Consider the following 21,687-nt stretch of genomic DNA (forward strand, 5'->3'; position numbering starts at 1 on the left):
TATTATATATATAAATATATATTTATATATATATATATAATATATTTATATATATATTTATATATATATATTTTATATATATTTTTATATATATATTGCTGAATCCAGTTCACTAATATTCTTTGATTTTGCAGCTATGTTCATAATATTGACCTGTACTTTTCCTTTCTTCTAATGCTGTCTCTGTCTGGTTTTGGTACTAGATTGATGCTATGATAAGACATTTAGGGACACCTGGATAGCTCAGTGGGGTAAGCCTCTGCCTTCAGCTCAGGTCATGGTCTCAGGGTTCTGGGATTGACCCCCATATCGGGCTCTTTCTGCTCAGCAGGGAGCCTGCTTTCCCCTCTCTCTCTGCCTGCCTCTCTGCCTACTTGTGATCTCTCTCTCTTTGTCAAATAAATAAATAAAATCTTTAAAAAAAAAAGACATTAAAAAATTCATGCTTTAAGTGTTGCTGGAAAATAGAAAAAACATTCAGGAAGGTTCCCTCTTGGGATGCCTGCGTGGCTCAGTTGGGTAAGCATCTGCCTTTGGTTTGGGTCCTCCAGCCCCACACTGGTTTGCCTGCTTGGCAGGGAGTCTGCTTCTCTCCCTCTCCTTTTGCCCCTCGCCCACTTGTTCTCTCTCTCTCTCTCAAATAAATAAATCTTTTCTTTTTTAAAAGGAAGTTTCCCTCTTCACTTATACTCTAGAATCATTTACGTAAATTTAGAATTATTTATTCCTTCAAAGATTAGAACTCAACAGTGAAGCCATGTGGGCCTGGGGTTTTCTTCATGATTAGATAGTTTTATTTAATACTGTTTCTACATCTTTAACGGGAATAGGACTATTCAGATATCCTATTGTTTCTGGAGTCTGTTTTAGTGATATTTTTCTAGTAATTTGTCCAGTTTTATCTAAAGTTTCAAATTTTTTGGCCTAAAGTAGTTCATAATCTGATTATCTGTTAATATCTAGATATCTGTAGATACCCTTGTTATTTCTGGAATTATTTGTGTCTTCTCTTTTCTCTTGATAATTTTTGCCAGTTGGTTTTATTATTCTTTCAAAGTCCCCCATTGTGTCTTGTTGAGCAATGTGAAATTGGACCGCAAATCCACAGGGGAGCTGATTTGTGATTTTCCCGAGATTTATTCACTGCTCTGCTTGGCTCTAATTCAACTCTCCTTGCACTGGACTGGCCCCTATGCGGGTGTCCATCACCCTGCTTAGGCTGACACCATACCCCAGACTGCCTCACCCTACGTGGGCTCTCATCTGATCACAGGTCTTTCTTCCACACAGGTGCCCTCAGGTCCCAACAGCCCAGGCTGGGCTGCTCCCATATGCGAATGCGCCGTTCATTGTTTGAGTTCTGATCCTCCAGGTGGGACGCTTACGGACGCACACGCGTACACACTGGCTCTGACAACTCCCATCAGGCCACCTTCCATGTGGTGGCCCCCCTCCCTGTGCTCAGGCTATGACGTCCAAGCTGGGCTACTCCCATGTATGGTCTCCCTCATTTCATTTGAGCTCTGATATGCGCACCAGACAGCCCCCAGCACCAATGCTACCTTGCCCTGCTCCGACTGTGGCTTTAGGACTGAATTAAGCAGGAAGAGAAGGGAAGAGAAGAGCTCGGAAAATATGAACTATCCCAGAGGTATTTTTTCAGGAAATGTTTTAGTAACATGATGCAATATATGAGTGTACTGGATCATAACATGAACATATTCTTTTTATTTTTTTTTTATTTCTTTTCAGAGTATCAGAATTCCTTGTTTATGTACCATACCCAGTGTTCCATGTAATATGTGCCCTCCATAAATACCCACCACCAGGCTCACCCAACCTCCTACACTTTTTTTTTTTTTTTTTTAAGATTTTATTTATTTGAGACAGAGAGAGAGAGAGCATGAGCCAGGGAGAGGCTGAGGGAGAGGGAGAAGCCGGCTCCCTGCTGAGCTGGGAGCCCTACTGAGGGCCTGATCCCAGGACCTGGAGATCATGACTTGAGCAAAAGGCAGATGGCCAACCATCTGAGCCACCCAGGTGCCCCAACATGATCATATATATATATATATATATATATATATATATATATATATATATATATTTAAAGATTTTATTTATTTATTTGACAGAGAGAGATCACAGGTAGGCGGGGGGGGGGGGAAGCAGGCCCCCCACCAAGCAGAGAGCCTGATTCCAGGCTCAATGCGGGGTTCAGTTCCAGGACCCCAGGACCATGACCCTTAACCCACTGAGCCACCCAGGCGCCCCACATGATCATATTCTTAACTGTGGGTCTGCCAGAGGTTTGAAAGCCACTGACCTAGAAAGGTTTTGGAGTGATGGTATACTAGTACCCCATTTGGTGCGTTCTAGTTTTCTGGACTACTGTCTCAAGATTCCCTGCCAAAGGTGTGACGCCCCATCCAAACTGACTCTCTTCCCTGGCAAGAGATACAACTTTGGTAGGCTACTGGAAGTCACAGACCCGGGCTCTAGTTCTGCCCCTCAACTTCTTGCTAGCCAAGCAACCTAGTTATCTTATACATTAAAAATGCAGGTATGTGACATACCTCCCTCCCAAGGCATAAAATCAGGTAGTACGTGAAAAGTGCTTTGAAAACTACATAAATATGATCACAATAACTGACATTATGTTTAAGTCCTTTACATGTGATGTAACTGAATCTTTGAAGAACTTTGTGAAATTGACATTTAACAGATGAGGAAACTAAAGCTTAAGGAGATAGAATGGATAAAACAGTATTTGAATCCGGGTCTGTGCATTCAACATCACCCTCCTAATCATTGGGGATGGGGGGGGGGGCAGGGTGGAGAGAAAGAGAGCACGAGTGAGCACACAAGCGGCAGTGGGCAGGGGGAGGGGGGCAGCAAGCAAAAGCAGCAGGGGTTTGATCCCAAGTGACCTGAGCCAGAGTGATTAAGTGGTACTTTTAAAGATGTTATTTTTAAGTAATCTCTATACCCAAGGGCTCAAACTCACAACCCCAAGATCAAGTCGCCTGTTCTTCTGGCTGAGCCAGCCAGGTGCCTATTAAGTGGTTCTTTCATCATATGTAAGTTTACTTTGTTACAACCAGAGTCTTTGTTTAGTTTTTATACAAAAATGGAAAACTGAATATATTTACCATTTTCCCTTAAACACCAGAATTCTTGAAAGCTTTGAATCCTGTGGACTTTCACCTTTTCTAAGATTTTATTTGACAGAGAGAGAGATCACAAGTAGGCAGAGAAAGGGGAAAGCAGGTTCTCTGCTGAGCAGAGAGCCCGATGTGGGGCTCCATCTCAGGACCCTAAGATCATGACCTGAGCAGAAGGCAGAGGCTTTAACCCACTGAGCCACCCAGGCGCTCCATTTTCACCTTTTCTATGCAAATATAGGTACCAGGCAGGGATGTGAGACTAACAGGCCATTCTGGAATGATGGTGGTACTTGTACAGGGTCCTGGGGAGGCAGTCATTTCCTAGATGCAAAATGATGGCCAAGTTTAAGGCCCTTACATGTAGGTGGATAAATAGGTCAAAGAATGAACAAATGGGAACCTGGTTAGTTCTGGAACTCTGGCAGCACGGCAGGGTGGGATAGTTAGCCAAGAGCAATACCCCTCAGGCCCCAGGTTGAAGGGCTGTCAAGAGGGCGGACCTCAAGGCAGAGTCCACTTGACATTTTCTGAAACTCCACAGATCTGCCTGGGATCAGGTCTCTGCGGAGGGGCCCAGAGAGCTTGCATAGAGCTCCTCCTGAGCAGCTGGAGGACGCCAGGGCAGGGCGGGGCCCAGGGCTGGGTGGGTTTGAGCACGGCGCTCTTCACCATCACCAGAGTCCCGCTCAAATGTTCTATTTTTAAAGCCAAGTAACAGCATTCTTCCTACAGCCCCCAAAGTGAAAACTGGAGCAGCAATGATTGCTCTGGTCAAGGACAAGGTGGAGGTGGGTCACGAGATAGAATGAGCCACCGGGGATGAAAAGCAGCAGAGGGAGAGGAGCACAGTGCTGCCCCCTGAAGACATGCCAGCTGGTCCCCACACCTCCACCAGCCAGTGCTGGTTCCCCTCCCCCTCTCCTCAGCAGGGGAAGACGTGAGCAGGGCAGCAGGGAGCACTCTACCCCTGCCACGGATGGGACAGGGGTGGACCAGACAGTTGTGAACAGTACAGGAGCCCAGATGCTAGGTCCAATAACAGTTTTTATTCCCTTGGAACAAAGATCTGTGGGAAAGAAACTCCAAAAAGGAAACATGAACACGAACAACAGAATGACACGAGGGTGCCGTGCCAGGTGGATGGCACACTCCACAGTGGACCTGGTCTTGCCCTGGTTTCTCAGATCAACATGTGCCCCGTCCCCAGGTGCCCATGACATAGGTGAGGGTGGGGGCAGTGAGGAGGAAAGCTTCGCTACTCTCTGCAAGGGAGACGAATGTACCGGTCTCTTCTGAGGTCTTTCAGGGACACCAAACCCTCCCCCTCAAGAACGGAGGTAGACAAGTAAGAATGAGAGGGGCCTAGGCGTCACAGATAATTAGAAAGTAGTCACGGACCCTTTGTGGCTGACAGAAATCTATGTTTAAAACAGTACCACAAGAGAAGCAACAGCTGGCTAAGACAACTTTGTGTTTCACGGTAAACACGGCCAACCTTGTCAGGTCGGGCCTCAGAGCAGTGATAACTAACATTACTGTTTCTGTTCACTTCAAAGGAGCCTGGTGGTGGTTATCAGGAGCTATTTTCCGTTTCCCAGAGGATTTGCTTTGATCCCCCTTTCTAGCAAAATCCTTTCCCCTGCAAGCCTGGTCCTCTAGAGAACAGACTGTCAAGGGACAGGAAAAAACTCTGTCCTACCCTCACACTTCTCATGACACAACAGCTTCTACGGCAGCCCAAACACCTAGAAACAAGGTCCTTTGGTGGGCTAGATAATCCAGTCTTCAACTGTCCCTGTTGGGTATCACCTAACTGATTGCTATACTAGAAGATGGCCTCTGGCACTGGGACCCAAGCCCAGATCACAGTGAGGTCTCCTGGAGGATGAAGGTGGGGCTGTTCCCTTGGTGGGCTGAGCCTTCCTCAGGCACTGCCATGGCCTCCTTGTCTCTGCCGTTCTTCAACATCCCATTACTCATCTTTTCTGGAAATGTAGCAGTGTCCACGGAGAGGTCCTGGAGAACACAGAGCAGAGAGATAGGACGAGACAAAGGAGTGAAGGAACTCAGGCAGAAAAGCTGGAAGACACTGCTTTGATCCCTGCTGGAAGAGAGATCAGCAAAGGGCAGTCAGAAGAAAAGGAGGAGCAAAGCACAAGGTTAAGATTAAGGTTAAGCACAAGGTGGTAGGCAAGGGGCACGGGAGGCAGAGGAAAGGCCAGCACACCAGGCACCTCTCTGGGCTGAGCGACCAAGCCAGCACTCCTCTGAGGGTAGAAGCTGGGGCAGTTACTAGGGGACGGTCCAGGTTCAGACAAATAATCTGAGTTGCTGGGGAGGAGAAAGGAAAGGGGCAGAAGGGTATTTGGAAGGTCTATTATTAAGAGAGGGAAGGGAGGGTATGATCTGGACAACACAGCTGCTACCTGGCTGTAGCTGGTGCAGTGAAATCGCTTCTGACAGGACAGGGGCAGGAGGGCGAGGAGCTTTGGCAACACTGGGTAAATGGTCCGAGGATTCAGGGTCCGGCCCCGCATTCCCCCTGAAGGCAAAGGCACTTCTGAGTCTCCTACTGTGTAACCGGTGCACACCCAGCAAGCCATCTGCTCTCAGGGCTCGGAGTCCCCAGCCCCTGCCCACCTCCCAGAGCTCAGCCAAGAAGCCCAAGGACCTCGGAGGGCAGGGTCAGTTCTCCCGGAGTCCAGATTCCCAGAGTGGCCTCCCTCGCTTCTCTGGGACCCCATTCCGCACGCCCTCACCAGTGAGCAGACTGACAATCAGGCCCACCACGACGACTGTGGTTGAGTTGTGAGCGCTGTACCATAAATACGACAAGGAGTAGAAATGCTGCAGCCCCGTTGGCCTGGGGAGAACCGGAGAGTAAGGACAGTTAGCAATTCACTGACAGTGCATTCCTCAGAGACACAGTCCTAGGATCCTGGGACCCAATATCTCCCTGAGGAATCTCGTGGCTCATCCCTTACCAAGACCCCTGGGAAACCCCTCAAAAATGAGTTATTTTCCCCAAGGAGAGAGTGAGCCCCAACTCACTTGGAGAGGGTGGTTGAGGGCATCAGTGTGGTCATGGTGACAGTGGTCAGGTTACTAGGCAGGGAAAAGCTGGATATATTATGGGGAGAAGGTGCCATGCCGGAGGCCATGTTGGACACAATGCTTCCGATGCCGATCCAGAAGGCCATGATGAGTCCAGCCAACAGGCCCACAATGGCACCCTGCCCAGAGACACAATACATTCTCCTGTCACGATGCCAGCCCCAATAAAAAATCTTCACACCAGTTCCCGGAACTCATGGGGAGAGACCTGCCAAGCCATTTCTTAGGTCCACCCCTGTACATGACTGTGGAACCAGATGGATCACTCACGGGAGGGTTGGCACAAGGAAAGAACATCCCAAGACAGAAGAGTCCGAGCAGCGGCCCCCCAACCATGCCAAAGATGCTGAGTGCTGCCTGTGGAGGACAGGGTTGGGTGGGGGGGGAGAACATTCAGGCTCAGAGACCCCCAGCCACACCAGTGCAGAGCAGAGCACAGCCACCTGCCAATGCCTCAGCACCCCACCTATCAGATCTGTCAGTATCTTCTACCTGGAAATATCATAATGCAGCATTCCAGGGGGCGAATCCTGGGAATGTTACAGGAATGTACTTTGGGTTGTCCTCTGAGGCTGTTCCCTAGATGGCTCTGAGCCGACAACATCCTAGGAATGACCCTAGGGAAGGCTACTCACAGCTAAAGGTGGTCCATCAAAGGCCATGTTTTGATACCCATTCCCATACCATTCCCTTCACATTAGCTGTCTCCCTCAACTTCCTGTTTCGATCAGCTCCTTTCTCCCCTAAAAACTGCTTTCTTCTCTGCATAACCCTTACCTGTAGCACAGGTCCCATCTGGGAAGAAACATACGCCATTCCCAGACAAAGTAGCCCATAGCCAAAGGCTGGGGAAAAAAGAAGGGAAGAAACAGGCCAAGATAAGTTAACACATTTAAAAGGGGGAAAAGTAGAGCGAAGCTCCTTCCTCAGCCAAACCATTACCTCTGTGTCCCTGGAAATGGCGTATTCCCTCCTGCCCCAGCTCCAGGTCCCTCCCACCTGGTTTTCCCACCAATGTGACTCAGAGGCCTTCCCGGGGAAATGCCCTGAGATGTCAACAAGGTTGTGTGCTTCGTTCGGCAAACGCTGAGCCCAGGCTAGCTGGTGAAGCAGACTGATGTGGAGCTTAGGATGTGTCTTAGAAAGAATACGACTGAAAAGATGACGAAGCATAATCGCACCAAGGATTCTGGAAAGCATGATGGCCTGGACTTCAGAGAACGGAGGGAACCAGGGTCGGATCAGATCTTCCATCGTAACAGTTGCCAATGAGTTAAAAGCAGAAGATATGGTGCTGAAAGGGGGAAGACAAAGATGAGCCATGCGGAGCCTGGGGGCTGAAAGGCAAAACCAACAGGGGGCCTGCTGAGGGGAGAGCGCCCTAAAGGCAGGAGAGGACATGTGCAGCCAGAAGCCATCTTCACGGCTGGCAGCTGAGAAAGAGGCTCAGAAGGCAAGGACACTTGCCCTTTGCTGAATGGGATACGGGTTTTGATCAAGTGGAATCAATTCCTGGTGTTGTAAAAGACTCCCTCCCCAGCAAGGGGGCATCTCCTGGGAGAGGGTATGCTCCCTTCTACACAGACAAGCTGTCCCTCGTCATGCGCGCATTGAGAAACTCAGAGACCCCTCCTCCACCCGTCGCCTGGGGTCACATGGGGATCAGTGGCACAAGCCCAAGGGAAACGGTCAAGGAGGGTACCTGAGGGAGCCACTGAAGAGGCAGGCGACAAAGAGGCCAGGCAGGCCCGGCAGGTCTTTCAGGAGGTCCATCACAAAGTAGAGAACGAACTGCAGGCAGAGCAGAAGTGCACAGCCCCGCTGAGAGAGGAGCCCTGCCCTGGAGTGTGGCGTGCAAGAAGTCCCCTGCACGCACCCCTACCCGTCTATGGAGAGTGAGTGATTGCGAAGGGGGCTCAGCACTGAGGATGACCCAGTTAATAGAGGGAAAACGGGCTCCAGAGAATAACGCAGTTCACGCCCCAACCCTGCCCCTGACTAGCAGTGTGGCGAGGATTCTGACCACCTCCATGAGGCTTTTTTCTTTTCTGTCCAATGAGGCTGTTGTAACGAACGGAAGGCACCAGGTCAGGGATAGCTCCCAGCAGGGCCTATGGCACGGTGCACGGTGATGAGCCCGTAATAAAGGCAGGTTCCTCCCCCCACCAGCAGGGTGAGCACCAGGATGCGGTGATGCCGGCCAAGGACTGGGCCCCTCCTGTGCTAGCCTGTAGAATCCCACAGTGGAAAACGACTTACATCCATTTCCTACCCAAGGTGAGAGTCCTTTCTGCAGCCAACCAGACACTCCTGTTGGGGGGCCAGGCTGGCCCTCATGGGCAGAGAAGGGTGCCAGGGAGGACTTCTCACCTGGTCAGGGGCTGCCTGAGCCTGCTGGGCGCTCATAGCATACTCCTGGTAGTAGACAAACATGACCAAGCCAATGAGGCAGCTCATGCAGAGGACCAACTGCTGGCAAGGGAAGACGGCATAGCAGGAGCTGCAGAGAGACCAGTGCCAAGGCTCTGACCACACACCCTCAGGCACGTCCCCAAGCTCCGGAGAGCAGAGCCAGATCCTGGCCCCGATGGGTGGTGCATGTGTGCTCTGGCATCGTGCCCCAACCCTAAAATGGGGCCCACTCTCCTCTGCTCCTCCCTGGTCTTCCTGTCCCTGTACTCACAGCACAGCAGCCTTCTCCGTGCGGGAACTGAGGTAGCGCTGCACTTGAGCCTGGTTCACCCCATACAAGGACAGCATCATGAAGACACCCCCAAAAGCCAATGTCCAGAAAGTGTGCCGTACAAAAGGATCTGGATCCAGCCTACAACAGACACCAACTGGACACTGCGGCATAGCCCCAGACGGACGCAGCCTTCCTCGCACTCCTACAACGGGGGGCTGAGCAGAGACACTGCAGCAGGGCGAAGGAGCTACTGAAGGCAAGAACCGGGCGACTCAAGAAGCACTGCAGCACGACGGAGAGAGGGTTCCACCCCTTCAACCCACAGCTGCATGCCAGGTACTGAAACTATCTTGACCCTCCTTACCCACCATACCCCCGTGATCACCCTCCATCTCTGCAGGGCTAGCTTCCCACCCGTCTCAGTGCTGCCCCTAAGGCTTCCACAGCTTGCCCTCTGTTTACTGCAGCCCTGAGTTCAGGCTCTAGGATGGGCTCAGCCCCCAGGCCCTACAGACCCCAGCCAGGGGAAGGGGTGTACTTACACGATCCCAGAGATGAGGCCATGCTGGGAAGCCACTTCCCACACATGCCCCAAGCCGCCCACCTTGGCAGACCCCACAATGATAACCACCAGCTGCCCTATGAACATGACCAGCGTCTGGAACACGTCTGTCCAGATGACTGCCTTCAGCCCACCCTGCAGGGCAAAGAAAGCAGGCCTGCCACAGATGTCTTTAAAACCACCCACAAGTGAAGACACCATGCCTCCCAGCAGCAAAGGACTATACTGTCCCCAGGGGCATAACTGTGGCGACTCTGTTGACATCCTGCCCATCCCATCTCCTACATCCTGTGTCACCCCACTCCAGGACTCCATCCCACCTCACCTACAGTTTTACCTCATCCCTTTCTTTCTCCTCCCATCTCCCCTCCCTCTCCTAAGACTTACTACACTTACCAGAGCAGTATAGACGGTACAAACAATGCCTAGGGTCAGCACCGACAGCCACAGATCAAAGCCAGTCACTGCAAACAGATAAAAACCACATTCCTGTCTCTGGAAGAGGGTTTCCCAACAGAGAAACCAGAATAACCCCAGGAAGACATGAAGTCTTTGGCCATCAAGGATGAAATAAATCATTCACCACAATGGGAAAAAAATGTGTGAATCCCACCAAAAGGTGTTGATTAACCAGCTGAGACAAGACAGAGTGATGTGTGATTAGCTTCGGGTGAGCTGAACCAAGGTACTTCCACCTCCAGCAGAGACCAGCCAAGGGCCCATGCAGTGAAGTAACTCCTTGGCCAAGGTCAGATTCTTTTCTGCACAGTCTCCTCTACCCGCCCCTCCCAGAGGTATTTTCCCAGTCTGCTGTGGCTGAGAGCCAAGGGCTGTGACTCCTCACCTGCATTGAGGGCCAGTGATGGTGCATAGAGCACAACTCCCATGTAGATCACCTGTTGGATATGGAAAAGAGAATGTGAACGGGAGGGGAAATAAGGGTGAGCAGAGAGAAAAGCTGGACCTCAGCTCCAATATCGGAACGGCCTCCCTTCATCTAGGCACACTTCCCTTCCCCTTTCTCCAGATCTTGGCTTGCTGCCACCATAATGACGGTGCTGCCACCGAGGGAATAGGAAGCAGAATGCCTCTGGTGGCTTCAGGGACATTGACCCCTAGTGGGACCCTCAATCCTGCCAGTTTGAAAGCAGGAGAAGCTCACGATGCTTCAGTGTAACGGAGTTTGGGTCCCTCTATCATATCTCAGGCTCAAATTCTACCCTCACTTCTACTTACCATCTGAAAGATGAAGGTCACGGTCCCACAAACCCGCACAGCTTTATTGAATCGGAGCTCCAGGTACTAAATAGGAATATATATATACACACGTATACATATAAAGAAAAAAGAAAGGTGTTCCTCCCCACTCTAACCCCACAATTCAACCTCCCTCAAGAAACCCAGGAACATGAAGGAATATTCAACTCCTATATGCTCTGGGCCTCTCAGCACAGCACCTTCCTTCTCTTCCCACTTGACCTCACCCAGAAAGAACCTGGAAATACACAACGTGTCCCATCAATCTAATTAGGCAGAGGAGGTCCAGGGACCCAGATCCTTCATACATGCTCTCTTCCTTCTCTCTATCCCCGACTCTGATGGTCCTGTGTGTTCTTCTTCCCCCCCTGCTCACCTCATAGGCACTGGTGAGATGTAGGCGGTAGAAGACAGGGATGAAGACGTGTGCTGGGATCAGCAGGCCCAGAAAATAGCAGCAGCCCAGGAACCAATACTGGGTCCCAAATCGGTAGATCTCGGATGGAACACCCAAGATGGCCACAGCTGATTGGAAGGTGGCCAGCAGAGACAGAGCCACAGGAAGACAGCTCATTTCTCGGTCTGCCATGAGCAGCTGGCCAACAGTATGCCGGCCCCAGCCACGAAAGGCATGGTAGAGCCCGATAACAAGGGAGAAAACCAGCAGCAGCACAAACACTACATAGTCCGTGAGGGAGAAAGTAGATGTGGCTGTGTCTGCGTCTGAGGTTGGGAGCAGGGGAGCCGAGGTGCTCACCCCCACACTCATATCTTGATTGTGTCTGTGGCCTACAGCCACTTGCTGCTCCTGTGCTCTCTGGGCTGCCACTCAGCTGGGCAGTGGCACGCAGGTGGCTACAGCCTGGTTTCCAGCCACGATCTCACAGTCCTTCTCCACCAAGTGACATTGTCCAAGGTGAGCTGCAAAGGAAATCAGCTCCTCGTCAGGCTTACCCTGCCTTCAAGGGCACCCATCCCAAGACCTGTGTATTCCACACCCATCAAACCTGGACCAGCCAGCTCTGCACAACCCTGTAGGTCTGGAGGTCCTAGTATGGATTTGATAGGGGAGAAAGGAAGCAGCAGAGTAAGACAGGCAGGAGACAACTGCCTGTCCAAGATCATTTTGGGTATACATAGCAGTGAAATATAAGAACCTTCTTGGGGGGGCGCCTGGGTGGCTCAGTGGGTTAAAGCCTCTGCCTTCAGCTCAGGTCATGATCCCGGGGTCCTGGGATCGAGCCCCACATCAGGCTCTCTGCTCAGCAGGGAGCCTGCTTCCTCCTCTCTCTCTGCCTGCCTCTCTGCCTACTTGTGATCTTTCTCTGTCAAATAAATAAATAAAATCTTGAAAAATAAAAAGAAAATAAAAAGAACCTTCTTGGGGCGCCTGGAGGGGGTGGTGCAATCAGATTGTGAGATTGAACCCTCTGTCAGGGTCTGCACTCAGTGTGCACTCAAGTACACCCCTACACCGCTGGGTCTGGAGTCTGCTTGGGATACTCTCTCCCTCCGCCCCTCACCCTCCTCACTAAAATAAATTAAATCTTAAAAAACAAAACAAAACAAAACAAAAAACAAACCTTCTTAGGTCTCTACCCAATCACAAAAGAAAAATCAACTCTGGCCCACATTTCTTTTCAAAGACTTCCCGCCCCCACCTGTAGGCACAGACTGAGTCACTCCAGTGCACTAAGCCAGCAGACCCCAGCCTGACACCACAGCCTTGCAGGGAAGAAGAACGAGAGACTAATCACAGCTTGGCTTCCTCTCTTTCCCCTAGCCTCAGCCCCCACCTCCCATATTCCCAGTGTCACCTTCTTAACAGGACCCCTTCTCAACACTGATCCCCAGTGAAATGACCCACATAGCAGCCCCAAACTCCATTCCACATATCCCCAAGCCAACCACTTCATTCTCCCCAACACTACTAGAGAAGCCCTGCCACCCACTTCTCAGGTCCTCTGCCCGTAACACTACAGTCAACAGCAGATCTGGGAACAGTGCCGGGATGCGAAAGTGAGAGGGCAATGTGCGGGAGCCAGGAGTTCCCAGTTACGATTACAGAGAAGCCAGCCAGCCAGGGAAAGAGCTCCTCTCCTCCTGCAGCAGGAACCTACCTAGAGAAGTAATCTCTGTTGGGAGGCAGCGCTGCCTGGAGAAGCAGTGTCTGGAGCTGGGCTGAAGCTGAGGGTCTGGCTCTATAAGTAGCTGGGGTGAAATGGGCAATTAGGGGCGGAGCAAGGCTCAGCAGCTATTTGCTCTGGCCCCTTCAGGGAACCAATCAATGTGATCCAAATGGCCCTATCACCCTATGGCCCCCAAACTCCAGCTCAGTCCTAGAGGCTCCAGAGTGGGGAACAGGGAGCTCACATTCAACAGCATTCTTAGCTGGATTAGGCTTTTCACTCTAAGTCACCCTTGGCACTGTGTGCTAGAGGGAATTAGAAAGTAGGAGCCATGGGAAATGGGAAAGTTGCTTTTCTGACTCTTCCACCAAAAATACTAATCCTCAAAGAATACAGCATTATCCTCAGAACAAGGACAGGATTATACTACTTGAAAACTTAAGGGAACATTAAGAGATCACTATCATGACCCCCTCAGTTACCAACAAAAATACTGAGGTCCAGATGACTCAAGTGATCTTTCCAGAACTACAGAGCCAATTATTGTCAGTCTAGATTAGAGCTCGGGTCTCCTGATTCCCCATCCATCCACAATTCATTTACACCATGATATACTCATTGACATGGAGGAAAAAATACCAAGGCATGTCAGGTTTTCAGACAGCCTAAATGATCAGTTAACACTTTCTGAATACCCCCACTTTCTTTCTTTTTTTTTTAGTGAAGCAACTCAGCTCTTAACTTCTTGTAAGCCAGAAGTGTGCCATGAACTTTAGTAATGATAATAAAAAAGCACCCTTTGCTATCACTTTTAACATTTGCTATCACTTTTAACAAACCACCTCTCTGGTTTATGAACTTTAAGTGAACACTGTCTAGTTCTCAAGAAAATAGAGTCAGAAAAGTTAAAGAACTTCCTTAAGGTTACAGGGCATGACAAAAAACAAGGGAGAAAGAAAGAATGTTATCTGCAGCTAGGACAGGTGATTTACCAAGGGGCCCATCCTTACTATTCCTAGAACCAGGGCGGCAGCAGAATGTTAACTGTAATCAGTCATTCACCGAACAAAGTTTAGATTCCAACTACTCTAGACACACATTAATATAACCTGTGTCTTCTGTTCTTGCCCACTAGGAGAAAGATCAGCCTGTCTGTCTTCTGGTTCACTCACACTGTGTTCTCGGGCAGATGTCGCCTGGCTGTCAAGATAGGGTCTTACATGGAACAAACCTGAACTCTGAACCTCGTGGGGCCAATAAAGAGAGGAAATTGGAGGCGGCAACTCTTGGATCACATGCTCTATGAGTCACAAAATGCTAGTACCCAGAATAGTGTTCCCAACAGACCACTCTGGTTTAACCTAAAGATGCCCCGGGCTTCTGTACATTGCAACATCTTTAGTTTTCACTCCTCTTTGGCAAATTGTACTATGACAGAGGTGATGGTAAATACTAGAGAATATGCGAAGGTGTCTGCTGTGTGCCTGTAAGAATGTGCAGCTGTAAAGAGTTAGCAGTAAACGCTACGGTGGTTAGAAAGCAAAAACGGTCTCAGTGTAGACTAGAACACGGGCATACAGAACGGGGGACTCTCCCACTGGGGTAAATTGGTGGAGCTTCTAGATAGAATCCTATTTGCATGAGATGCAGAGAACCTTCCTGGATGGCTGAACAGAGAGCCAGGCAAGACAGGAAAAACCTGACCCTGTAACAAAGTGTTCCTCAGACGAGATTCTGATTCTAAGAACAGGATAGTTACTGGCTTTCTAAAAACTCTATGGCTCTAAACCCCATGAAGTAGCATCTCTCTCAGCGAGGGAGCCAAAAGAGCACAGTGGTTTCACAGAAACTGTAACGCTCAGTAGTGAGCTGTGAGACCCCTTTCTAAAAGTACAACACACACAGAAACGGAAGAGGATCTTCTACATCACCACCGCCCCCCCTGCCCGCCTGCTCTGAATTACCTTGACTCCTACAAAAGGCAAAGGGGACCACTGCAGGACCCACTGTCCCGAGAAAGATTCCTTCAAAATCTGCCCTTGTGCCTCGAATTCCTCGAGATCTGAAAGCTCAGGTACCCTCATTAAAATGCTAAGAACTACACCCATGCCCTAGAGGACGCGCCAGCCGACGGAAGGTAAATCCTTTCAAGGAGAGTCTACATAACCTGCGGGTATAGGGAAGAGAAGCCGGGCCGGCCCAGCACTCAAGATGAGTCAGCTTTGATGAGCTTTTGCCTGGCGCTAATCAAAGGCAACACGCAGTCCCCTGCGCGCGCGGGGTCCCCAGGGCCAGCCGGGGACAGCGCTCGCCTTTCCCTTACCTCCGCGGCTCAGCCAGGGCTAAGAAGGTTCAGTCGTTTTCCTTGAGATCAGCATCGCTCCGCTTCTCTGGGAAGGAAAAGGAGATAAGGCGGCCGGCGAGCGCCTATCCCGCTCCTCCCTCCTCACCCAGGATCCGGCCGCCACGCGGTCTCCGGACTGAGATGAAGGTGCCGGGGTGCCCGGAGCCTGCCCAGGCTCGTCTCCTCCCGCCGGGCTTTGCCCTTCACTCTTCGCTCTTCTATCACCCTTACCCTCTTTATTTGCTGGCTTCCCGCCTTCCCTCCACACGTGAGGTAGCTGAACCACTACACCGGGCGGTCTCAGCTCAGGTCTTCCCACGCCTCCACGCGGGGAACCAGCTCGCCCCGCCCCTCCCCGCCACCGCACCACTCTCGGGAGGCTCCTGGCACGGGTCCCCATACGCTGGCCCGCCCGGGTGCGGCCCATTTGCCGGGTCTCCACCTTTGGGTGCAGCGCGGCGGCCGAGCCGGGCCTGCCACATGCCGGCTGAGTGACAGCGGGGGCCCGCCCCCTGGCCGCCTCACGTGGCGCCGCCATGTTTACTGAGGGCGAACGGAGAAGGCCCCGGACCACGGCGGTGGCGCAACCTCGGCGTCCGGAAGCGAGGAGTGCGCAGCTGAAAGAGCGGCGGCGGGGTGGCCTTCTCTAGCAGGGGAAAACGAGAGGACGTTGGGCCGTCCGCCGTAACGGGGATTAGAGTGCAGAGAAGAGCTCTGACCTCTTCAAGCAGCGGCAGGCCCCAACCAGTGCGGGGCGACTAGACCACGCCCGGGGAGGGCGGAGCCACACGCGCCAGTCTCGCGAGGCGCTGAAAAGGACGGAGGGAGCGAAAAATGGCTCTTCGCGGGCAGGGTTGTGCTTCATTCCTGGTCCCTTGGGCAGCGACCCTGCTCCTCGCTCTGGGCGCGGAAAGGGCTCTGGCGCTACCCGAGGTACAGAAGCAAGTTAGAGGTCGGGCTGAAGCAGAGCTGCTGGGCAACCTTGTTTCGCGCTCTCCCGCCCTCGGATCTCCCCTCTCCCCAACCCGCCCGTGGCTCGGGTTTGGTCCCCGAGGCTTCCCTGGCTGTAGCCCAGCCGGCCCGGCTCCCGAGTACTCACGCTGCTCAGGTCTCCCGGTGCCCTCGCCCTGCTGACGTAGACCTTTAAAATCTGATTTCCTTGTTCCTTAATCTGAGTAACTTTAAAATTTTCGGCTACGGTCGAGTTCTCTGGCTCTTCAAGCTCATCACGCGCAAATGCCGTATATTGTGTTCGGGCAGTACTGTACCTTGTGTAAAGCTTGATGAGTTCTTTGTGTACCTGCAGTGCTTTTATACCTGGCCAAACCGGGTGTGTTAGATTGAAAAGTCACTGGAGAGAGCATAATAAATATGTTCGAACAGTGATCTTAAAAGATGTCCTTTCCTGGACAAGGTCTGGTGCAGCAAGCCTCTAGTGTGCTGATTTTTGGCTTCTGACTCGAGGCGAAGAAATGAGTCCCCGAGTCAAACTTAATACAAAGATAGGACACTTTACCAGACCAGTATTAAAGGAATTCTGAAGAGTGTACTGGCAGCTAACTTTTGCTACCTATTTGTTCTGTTCTTGGCATTTCTTTCTGGAATCCTAATACCTTTCTCTTTTCTGCAGATATGCATGCTGTGTCCAGGGAGTGTGCAAGATTTGTCGGAAGTGGCTCTTTATTGTAAGCAGACACCAGAGCTAATGCTGCACTCCCGCTGCTGCCTGAATCAGGAGGGCACCATCGTGGGGTGAGGGAGGAAAACACAACTGTGGATACTGGAAGAGTTCCCAAGCTGGATTTTTTTTTTTTAAGTAGGCTTTGTGCCCAATGTGGGGCTTGAACTTAGGACCCTGAGTTAAAGACTTGGACTGAGATGAAGAGTCCAACACTTAACCCACTGAGCCACCCAGGCACCCACATGCTCCTGCCCCAGATTCTTGAAGGCTTGCCTGATTGGCTTTTGGAATAAATACTGGTGCCTGTTTTGGGGGCATCTAAATCATGATTCTCATACATTTAGACGTGTTACAGCATTTTTAGCTAAGTAAAGAATCCTGTGATCTTCCTGGTTGGAACTACCTAGAAGTCATAATTTTTGCCCATATTAAATATTATATTTAATAATATTAAAATATTTATTTATTTGAGATGCAGAGTGAGCAAGAGAGTACGGGAGCAGGGGCAGAGGGAGAGGGAGATGCGGACTCCCCCACTGAGCAGGGAGCCGGATGCTGGGCTCTGTTTCAGGATGCCAGGGTCATGACCTGAGCCTAAGGCAAATGCTTAACCAACTGAGCCACCCAGGTGCCCCTATAGGCTTCCTCTTAAAAGAAGTTTTGTTCTTTTGTTTATTTTCAACTCTGGTGAGTGTGTGTTTCTGGGGAAACAGTTCCTTTAGCCTCCAAAGTGCTTTGCTTATAGGGTATTCTTCCCTTCCTAGGAATTCATGGTTGTCTCGAGGCAAATTCCTCTTCTGTAAATTCTGTCCCCTTAATGAAGGTTAGTCCCTGCATTTTCTCCCTTTACACTCTGAGGATTCACTCTTAGGGCTTCAGCTATAACCACCATGCAGGTGTTCCCCAAACTAGATCTCTTTTAGTATCCTCGACCCCCTCCAACCTGCAGGTACACGTGAGTACTTTTTGCTTCCTATTAAACATTTCCTCTTGAGTGCACAATCACTTCAGAATCCCAAATGTCATCTGTCTTGCTCCCATTCTCCTCTCTCCCTGATTACCTCAATACTTCTCTATATGAAACTATCTGAAAACCAAAATATTTTTCCCCCATCATCTGGTTTTAAAATTAGAATGGTCTGTTGTCTTCAGGATAAAGTTCAAACCATAAACCACGACAGATTGGTCTCAATCAACTTTCGATAATTTTTCCCAATTATTTGTCCACTAAAAGTTTTCATGAGGGTCTGGCTTGAACCAAACTGGCCTACTTCCGAAAGCATTCCGCTTTTGTTTCTTTGTTCATTCAGGCCTTTCTCCTTACCTGAAATTTCCTTCCTCCACCAAATTAAAACATAGCCATCCTTTAATTCCCGCATCCTCTGTGAATGCTCTACTCAATGCTAGAATAATGTCTTTTTTTTTAACTTCTAATCCTTAGTGTCTATACAGTTCAAAATTATTCATATACTGTCCTGTGATTTCTTTTAGATTATAATTTAATGTTTACGTTGTTTTTATATTTGGCGATGGTTTTCCTCTACTACATTGTAAGGCACTTGAAAGCTAAGGTACTGAGGGTTTTCTTTTTCTTCCAATTTTTGCGGTTAATAGGCATTCAGTAGGGGTGCCTAGGCAGCTCAGTCCGTAAACTGGCTGCCTTTGGCTTAGGTCATGATCTTAGGGTTGTGGGATCAAGCCCTGCATTGGGTTCCCTGCTCAGTGGAGGGTCTGCTTCTCCCTCTCCCTCTTTCACTCCCCCTGCTTGTGCTCTCTCACTCTGTCAAATAAATAAATAAAATCTTTTTTTTTTTTTTTTTTAAAGATTTTATTTTTTTATTTGACAGAGAGAGATCACAAGTAGGCAGAGAGGCAGGCAGAGAGAGAGAGGAGGAAGTAGGCTCCCTGTGGAGCAGAGAGCCCGATGCGGGACTCGATCCCAGGACCCTGAGATCATGACCTGAGCCGAAGGCAGTGGCTTAACCCACTGAGCCACCCAGGCGCCCCTAAATAAATAAAATCTTAAAAAAAAGAGTAGACAGTAAATATTTGAAGAATAAAGGAACAGACAACAATATATAGTGAAGAAAAAATAATGCGGCCTGGTCCTTAATATCCAGTAATTTGTCTCCAGTCTGTGACAGAAAATGCACTTGGAAAAAAATGTCATTTATGTGACTTGAGTTTTTTTCCCATTTGAAGGCCATTTGTGGATCTGAGAATCATAACAATACAGTGTGAGATTCACTAACTTAGACAAGGAACAAATTTCTTCCAATAGATGCACAGATGCATAGATACTACTGATTAGAACAGTATTATTTGATAGCACTTCCTGCTATGATGGAAATGTTCCATATCTGTACTCTCAATGTAATAGCTACTAATCACATGGTGAGTGGTTACTGAATACTTGAAATGTGGCTAGTGCAAATGAAAAACTGTATTTTTAAATTTTTTTACCTAATTAGCTACACATAACTAGTGGTGACTGAACTGGATAGGGCAGAATTGAAACATCCACCACAGCATCTAGTGTGTGACCCTGAACACAGCTGTGTTTAATTAATATTAGCCAAAAAGAGGGTTATGTTAGCTTATCGTAGGTGGAGAGAGACATATAATTACAGCGATTACTGTGTTTCCTCAGGCTGGATCTCCAGAACTGTTCTCTAAAGGACCCTGGTCCAAACTTTCCTCAGGCACATACTGCTGTCATCATGTAAGTGGTTAGTTATCCTCCCCGATGGCAACTATGGTGAAGGGTTGATGGGAAAATCTTTGAGGATGGATCCTAAAAAGATGTTTAAATATGAATGTTCAAACTTGGACAACTCAGAATAAGAACTGGATTATCAGCCTAGGAAGATGTGGGAATGGAAGTACAGTGTTTTCCTAGAGCACAGCACTAACCGTGTATGCTTTGCAGAGACCTGCAAGCAAACCCCCTCAAAGATGACTTGGCCAACACCTTCCGTGGCTTTACCCAGCTCCAGACTCTGTGAGTAAGGGTATAGTGTTGGGGAGAGGACCAAAGAGGGTCAGTGCTGTGAGCTCAGCAACTTTGGGCTGTGCATTATGACTGCCTGTGTTGTTTTCAGGATACTGCCCCAAGATGTCAGCTGTCCTGGAGGTATTAATGCCTGGAATACTGTCACCTTTTACACAAAAAACCAAACCTGCCAAGGGCAAAGGAACTTTTGCAACAGCACGGGGGACCAAGGTATGTTGTCTCATCTCCACTCTTTCAGGAACTGCCTTTCCTCCCTTGCATTCTCTGTTTTAGATCTGTCAGTAAAGTTGGTTAAGTCCCTCTTGTTCAAGTTTCTGAACTTCTAATCCCTTGGAAAAAAAGATCGTAAGATGTATTGTTGTGGTTATGTTCTTTTTAAAAAATTTTAAAAATTCAGTTAGCCACCATATAGTAGTACATGATTAGTTTCAGATGTAGTGTTCAATAATTTATCAGTTGTATATAACACCCAGTGCTTATCACATCAATGTGCCTTACTTAATGCCCTCACCCAGTTACCCCACCCCCCACCCACCTCCCCTCCAGCAGCTCTCCGTTTCTTTCCTATAGTTAAGAATCTTTCTACACAATTAATGAGTCGTTGAATACTACATCAGAAACTAGTGATGTACTATATGTTTGTCAATATAAAAATTGAATATAATAAAATTCTTTCATGATTTTTTTTCCCCCCTCTGATGACTTCCCATTCGGTTTTCCCTCCCTTCCTCCATGATCCTCTGCACTGTTTCTTATATTCCACATATGAGTGAAACCATAGGATAATTGTCTATCTCACTTTGACTTTGTTGTGTTCTGATTGTCTGACATCTTCTCTGCTTTTTGACCTAGAAATAATTGAGATAATCTAAGTTGAAGCAGATATTTGAGAAACCTACATAATGAGATTCAGTGATGTCTCCTGTTTTTCTCTGGTTCACAGAAATGTGTCCTGAGAATGGGTCCTGTGTACCTGATGGTCCAGGTCTCTTGGAATGTGTCTGTGCTGATGGCTTCCATGGCTACAAGTGTATGCGCCAGGTGAGGAATTAGCCCTTCTAATTGGGGATAAGAGAAATGCATAAGGAAGAACCTCTCTGAAAGAAGAGCCCTAAGACCAGAGCTGATGCACATTATCTAAAGAAGGAAACTGTAAGAGAATTGCCCTGGGTAAGGGGATAGGTGTCCTAGGAAAGAACTAGGTGTTAGGATATAGTTCTTGGTGTCATCATATATAAGGAGGGGTTTTTTTTTGTTTTATTTTTGGTCATTCACAGGGTTCCTTCTCACTGCTTATGTTCTTCGGTATTCTGGGATCTACCACATTATCCATCTCCATTCTGCTTTGGGGGACCCAACGCCGGAAAGCTAAGACTTCATGAACCACATAGGTCTTCCTACTGACCTAAAAATCTTCTCGATCTAGCCGAGCCCAGCCAGGGAGATTTTCTTCCTAGACAGGATGATTGGCTAGCAGATCCTCCTCAAGACTGAAGCCATCTTTGGCAGGAAGATGGAAAGTTGGCATAGCCTTGGGGTGTTGTGGGCACTGCAGTCCAGGAATGGACGGAGACCAGTGCCCCATTTGTGCATGACTATAATAAACACCTTTTCTTGTCGTTCTTTATTGTTTGTTTTTATAGAGAGGCGACCTGGCTTTGGGTATTCTTTGGTTAAAGTGGGAGAGAGCGCTTTTGGATAGTCAGGTTTTCTTTTCTAGTTTTCCCAGGACTTTGC

At 49.0% G+C, this 21,687-nt stretch overlaps 2 protein-coding genes and 1 pseudogene across 11 annotated transcripts in view; 2 read left to right on the forward strand and 1 right to left on the reverse strand.

Annotated features, from left to right (window-relative positions):
* The window catches only part of LOC309870608 (glucokinase regulatory protein-like), an 878,156-nt pseudogene that overhangs the window by 607,182 nt on the left and 249,287 nt on the right, over nucleotides 1-21,687 (forward strand). The gene's annotated exons all lie outside the window — the stretch shown is intronic.
* SLC5A6 (solute carrier family 5 member 6) lies at nucleotides 4,191-16,499 on the reverse strand. 8 transcript variants are annotated; one of them, XM_082745096.1, is made up of 17 exons: nucleotides 16,356-16,499; nucleotides 15,236-15,302; nucleotides 11,160-11,704; nucleotides 10,763-10,828; nucleotides 10,371-10,422; nucleotides 9,923-9,990; nucleotides 9,507-9,661; nucleotides 8,962-9,102; nucleotides 8,649-8,778; nucleotides 7,981-8,069; nucleotides 7,460-7,572; nucleotides 7,056-7,123; nucleotides 6,549-6,635; nucleotides 6,216-6,397; nucleotides 5,924-6,027; nucleotides 5,591-5,706; nucleotides 4,191-5,180 (listed from the first exon to the last, which is right to left on the reverse strand). In XM_082745096.1, exons 3-17 carry the CDS (start codon nucleotides 11,550-11,552, stop codon nucleotides 5,028-5,030), a joined length of 1,917 nt encoding a protein of 638 aa, XP_082601222.1. In that variant the 5' UTR covers nucleotides 11,553-11,704; nucleotides 15,236-15,302; nucleotides 16,356-16,499; the 3' UTR covers nucleotides 4,191-5,027. The 8 variants fall into 8 exon arrangements, with proteins under 8 accessions (XP_082601222.1, XP_082601218.1, XP_082601221.1 ...); XM_082745092.1 differs by having other exon boundaries at nucleotides 5,588-5,706; nucleotides 16,356-16,494; XM_082745095.1 differs by lacking the exon at nucleotides 16,356-16,499 and adding an exon at nucleotides 15,699-16,012.
* Nucleotides 16,050-21,569, forward strand: ATRAID (all-trans retinoic acid induced differentiation factor). Of its 2 annotated transcripts, none has more exons than XM_082745207.1 (7): nucleotides 16,050-16,189; nucleotides 16,887-17,008; nucleotides 19,588-19,659; nucleotides 19,867-19,938; nucleotides 20,039-20,160; nucleotides 20,894-20,991; nucleotides 21,228-21,569. In XM_082745207.1, exons 1-7 carry the CDS (start codon nucleotides 16,091-16,093, stop codon nucleotides 21,330-21,332), a joined length of 690 nt encoding a protein of 229 aa, XP_082601333.1. In that variant the 5' UTR covers nucleotides 16,050-16,090; the 3' UTR covers nucleotides 21,333-21,569. The 2 variants fall into 2 exon arrangements, with proteins under 2 accessions (XP_082601333.1, XP_082601334.1); XM_082745208.1 differs by having other exon boundaries at nucleotides 16,056-16,189; nucleotides 16,887-16,941.

The sequence above is a fragment of the Mustela nivalis genome, assembly GCF_964662115.1.
Source record: "Mustela nivalis genome assembly, chromosome: 8".
NCBI classification, from domain to species: Eukaryota; Metazoa; Chordata; class Mammalia; order Carnivora; family Mustelidae; genus Mustela; species Mustela nivalis.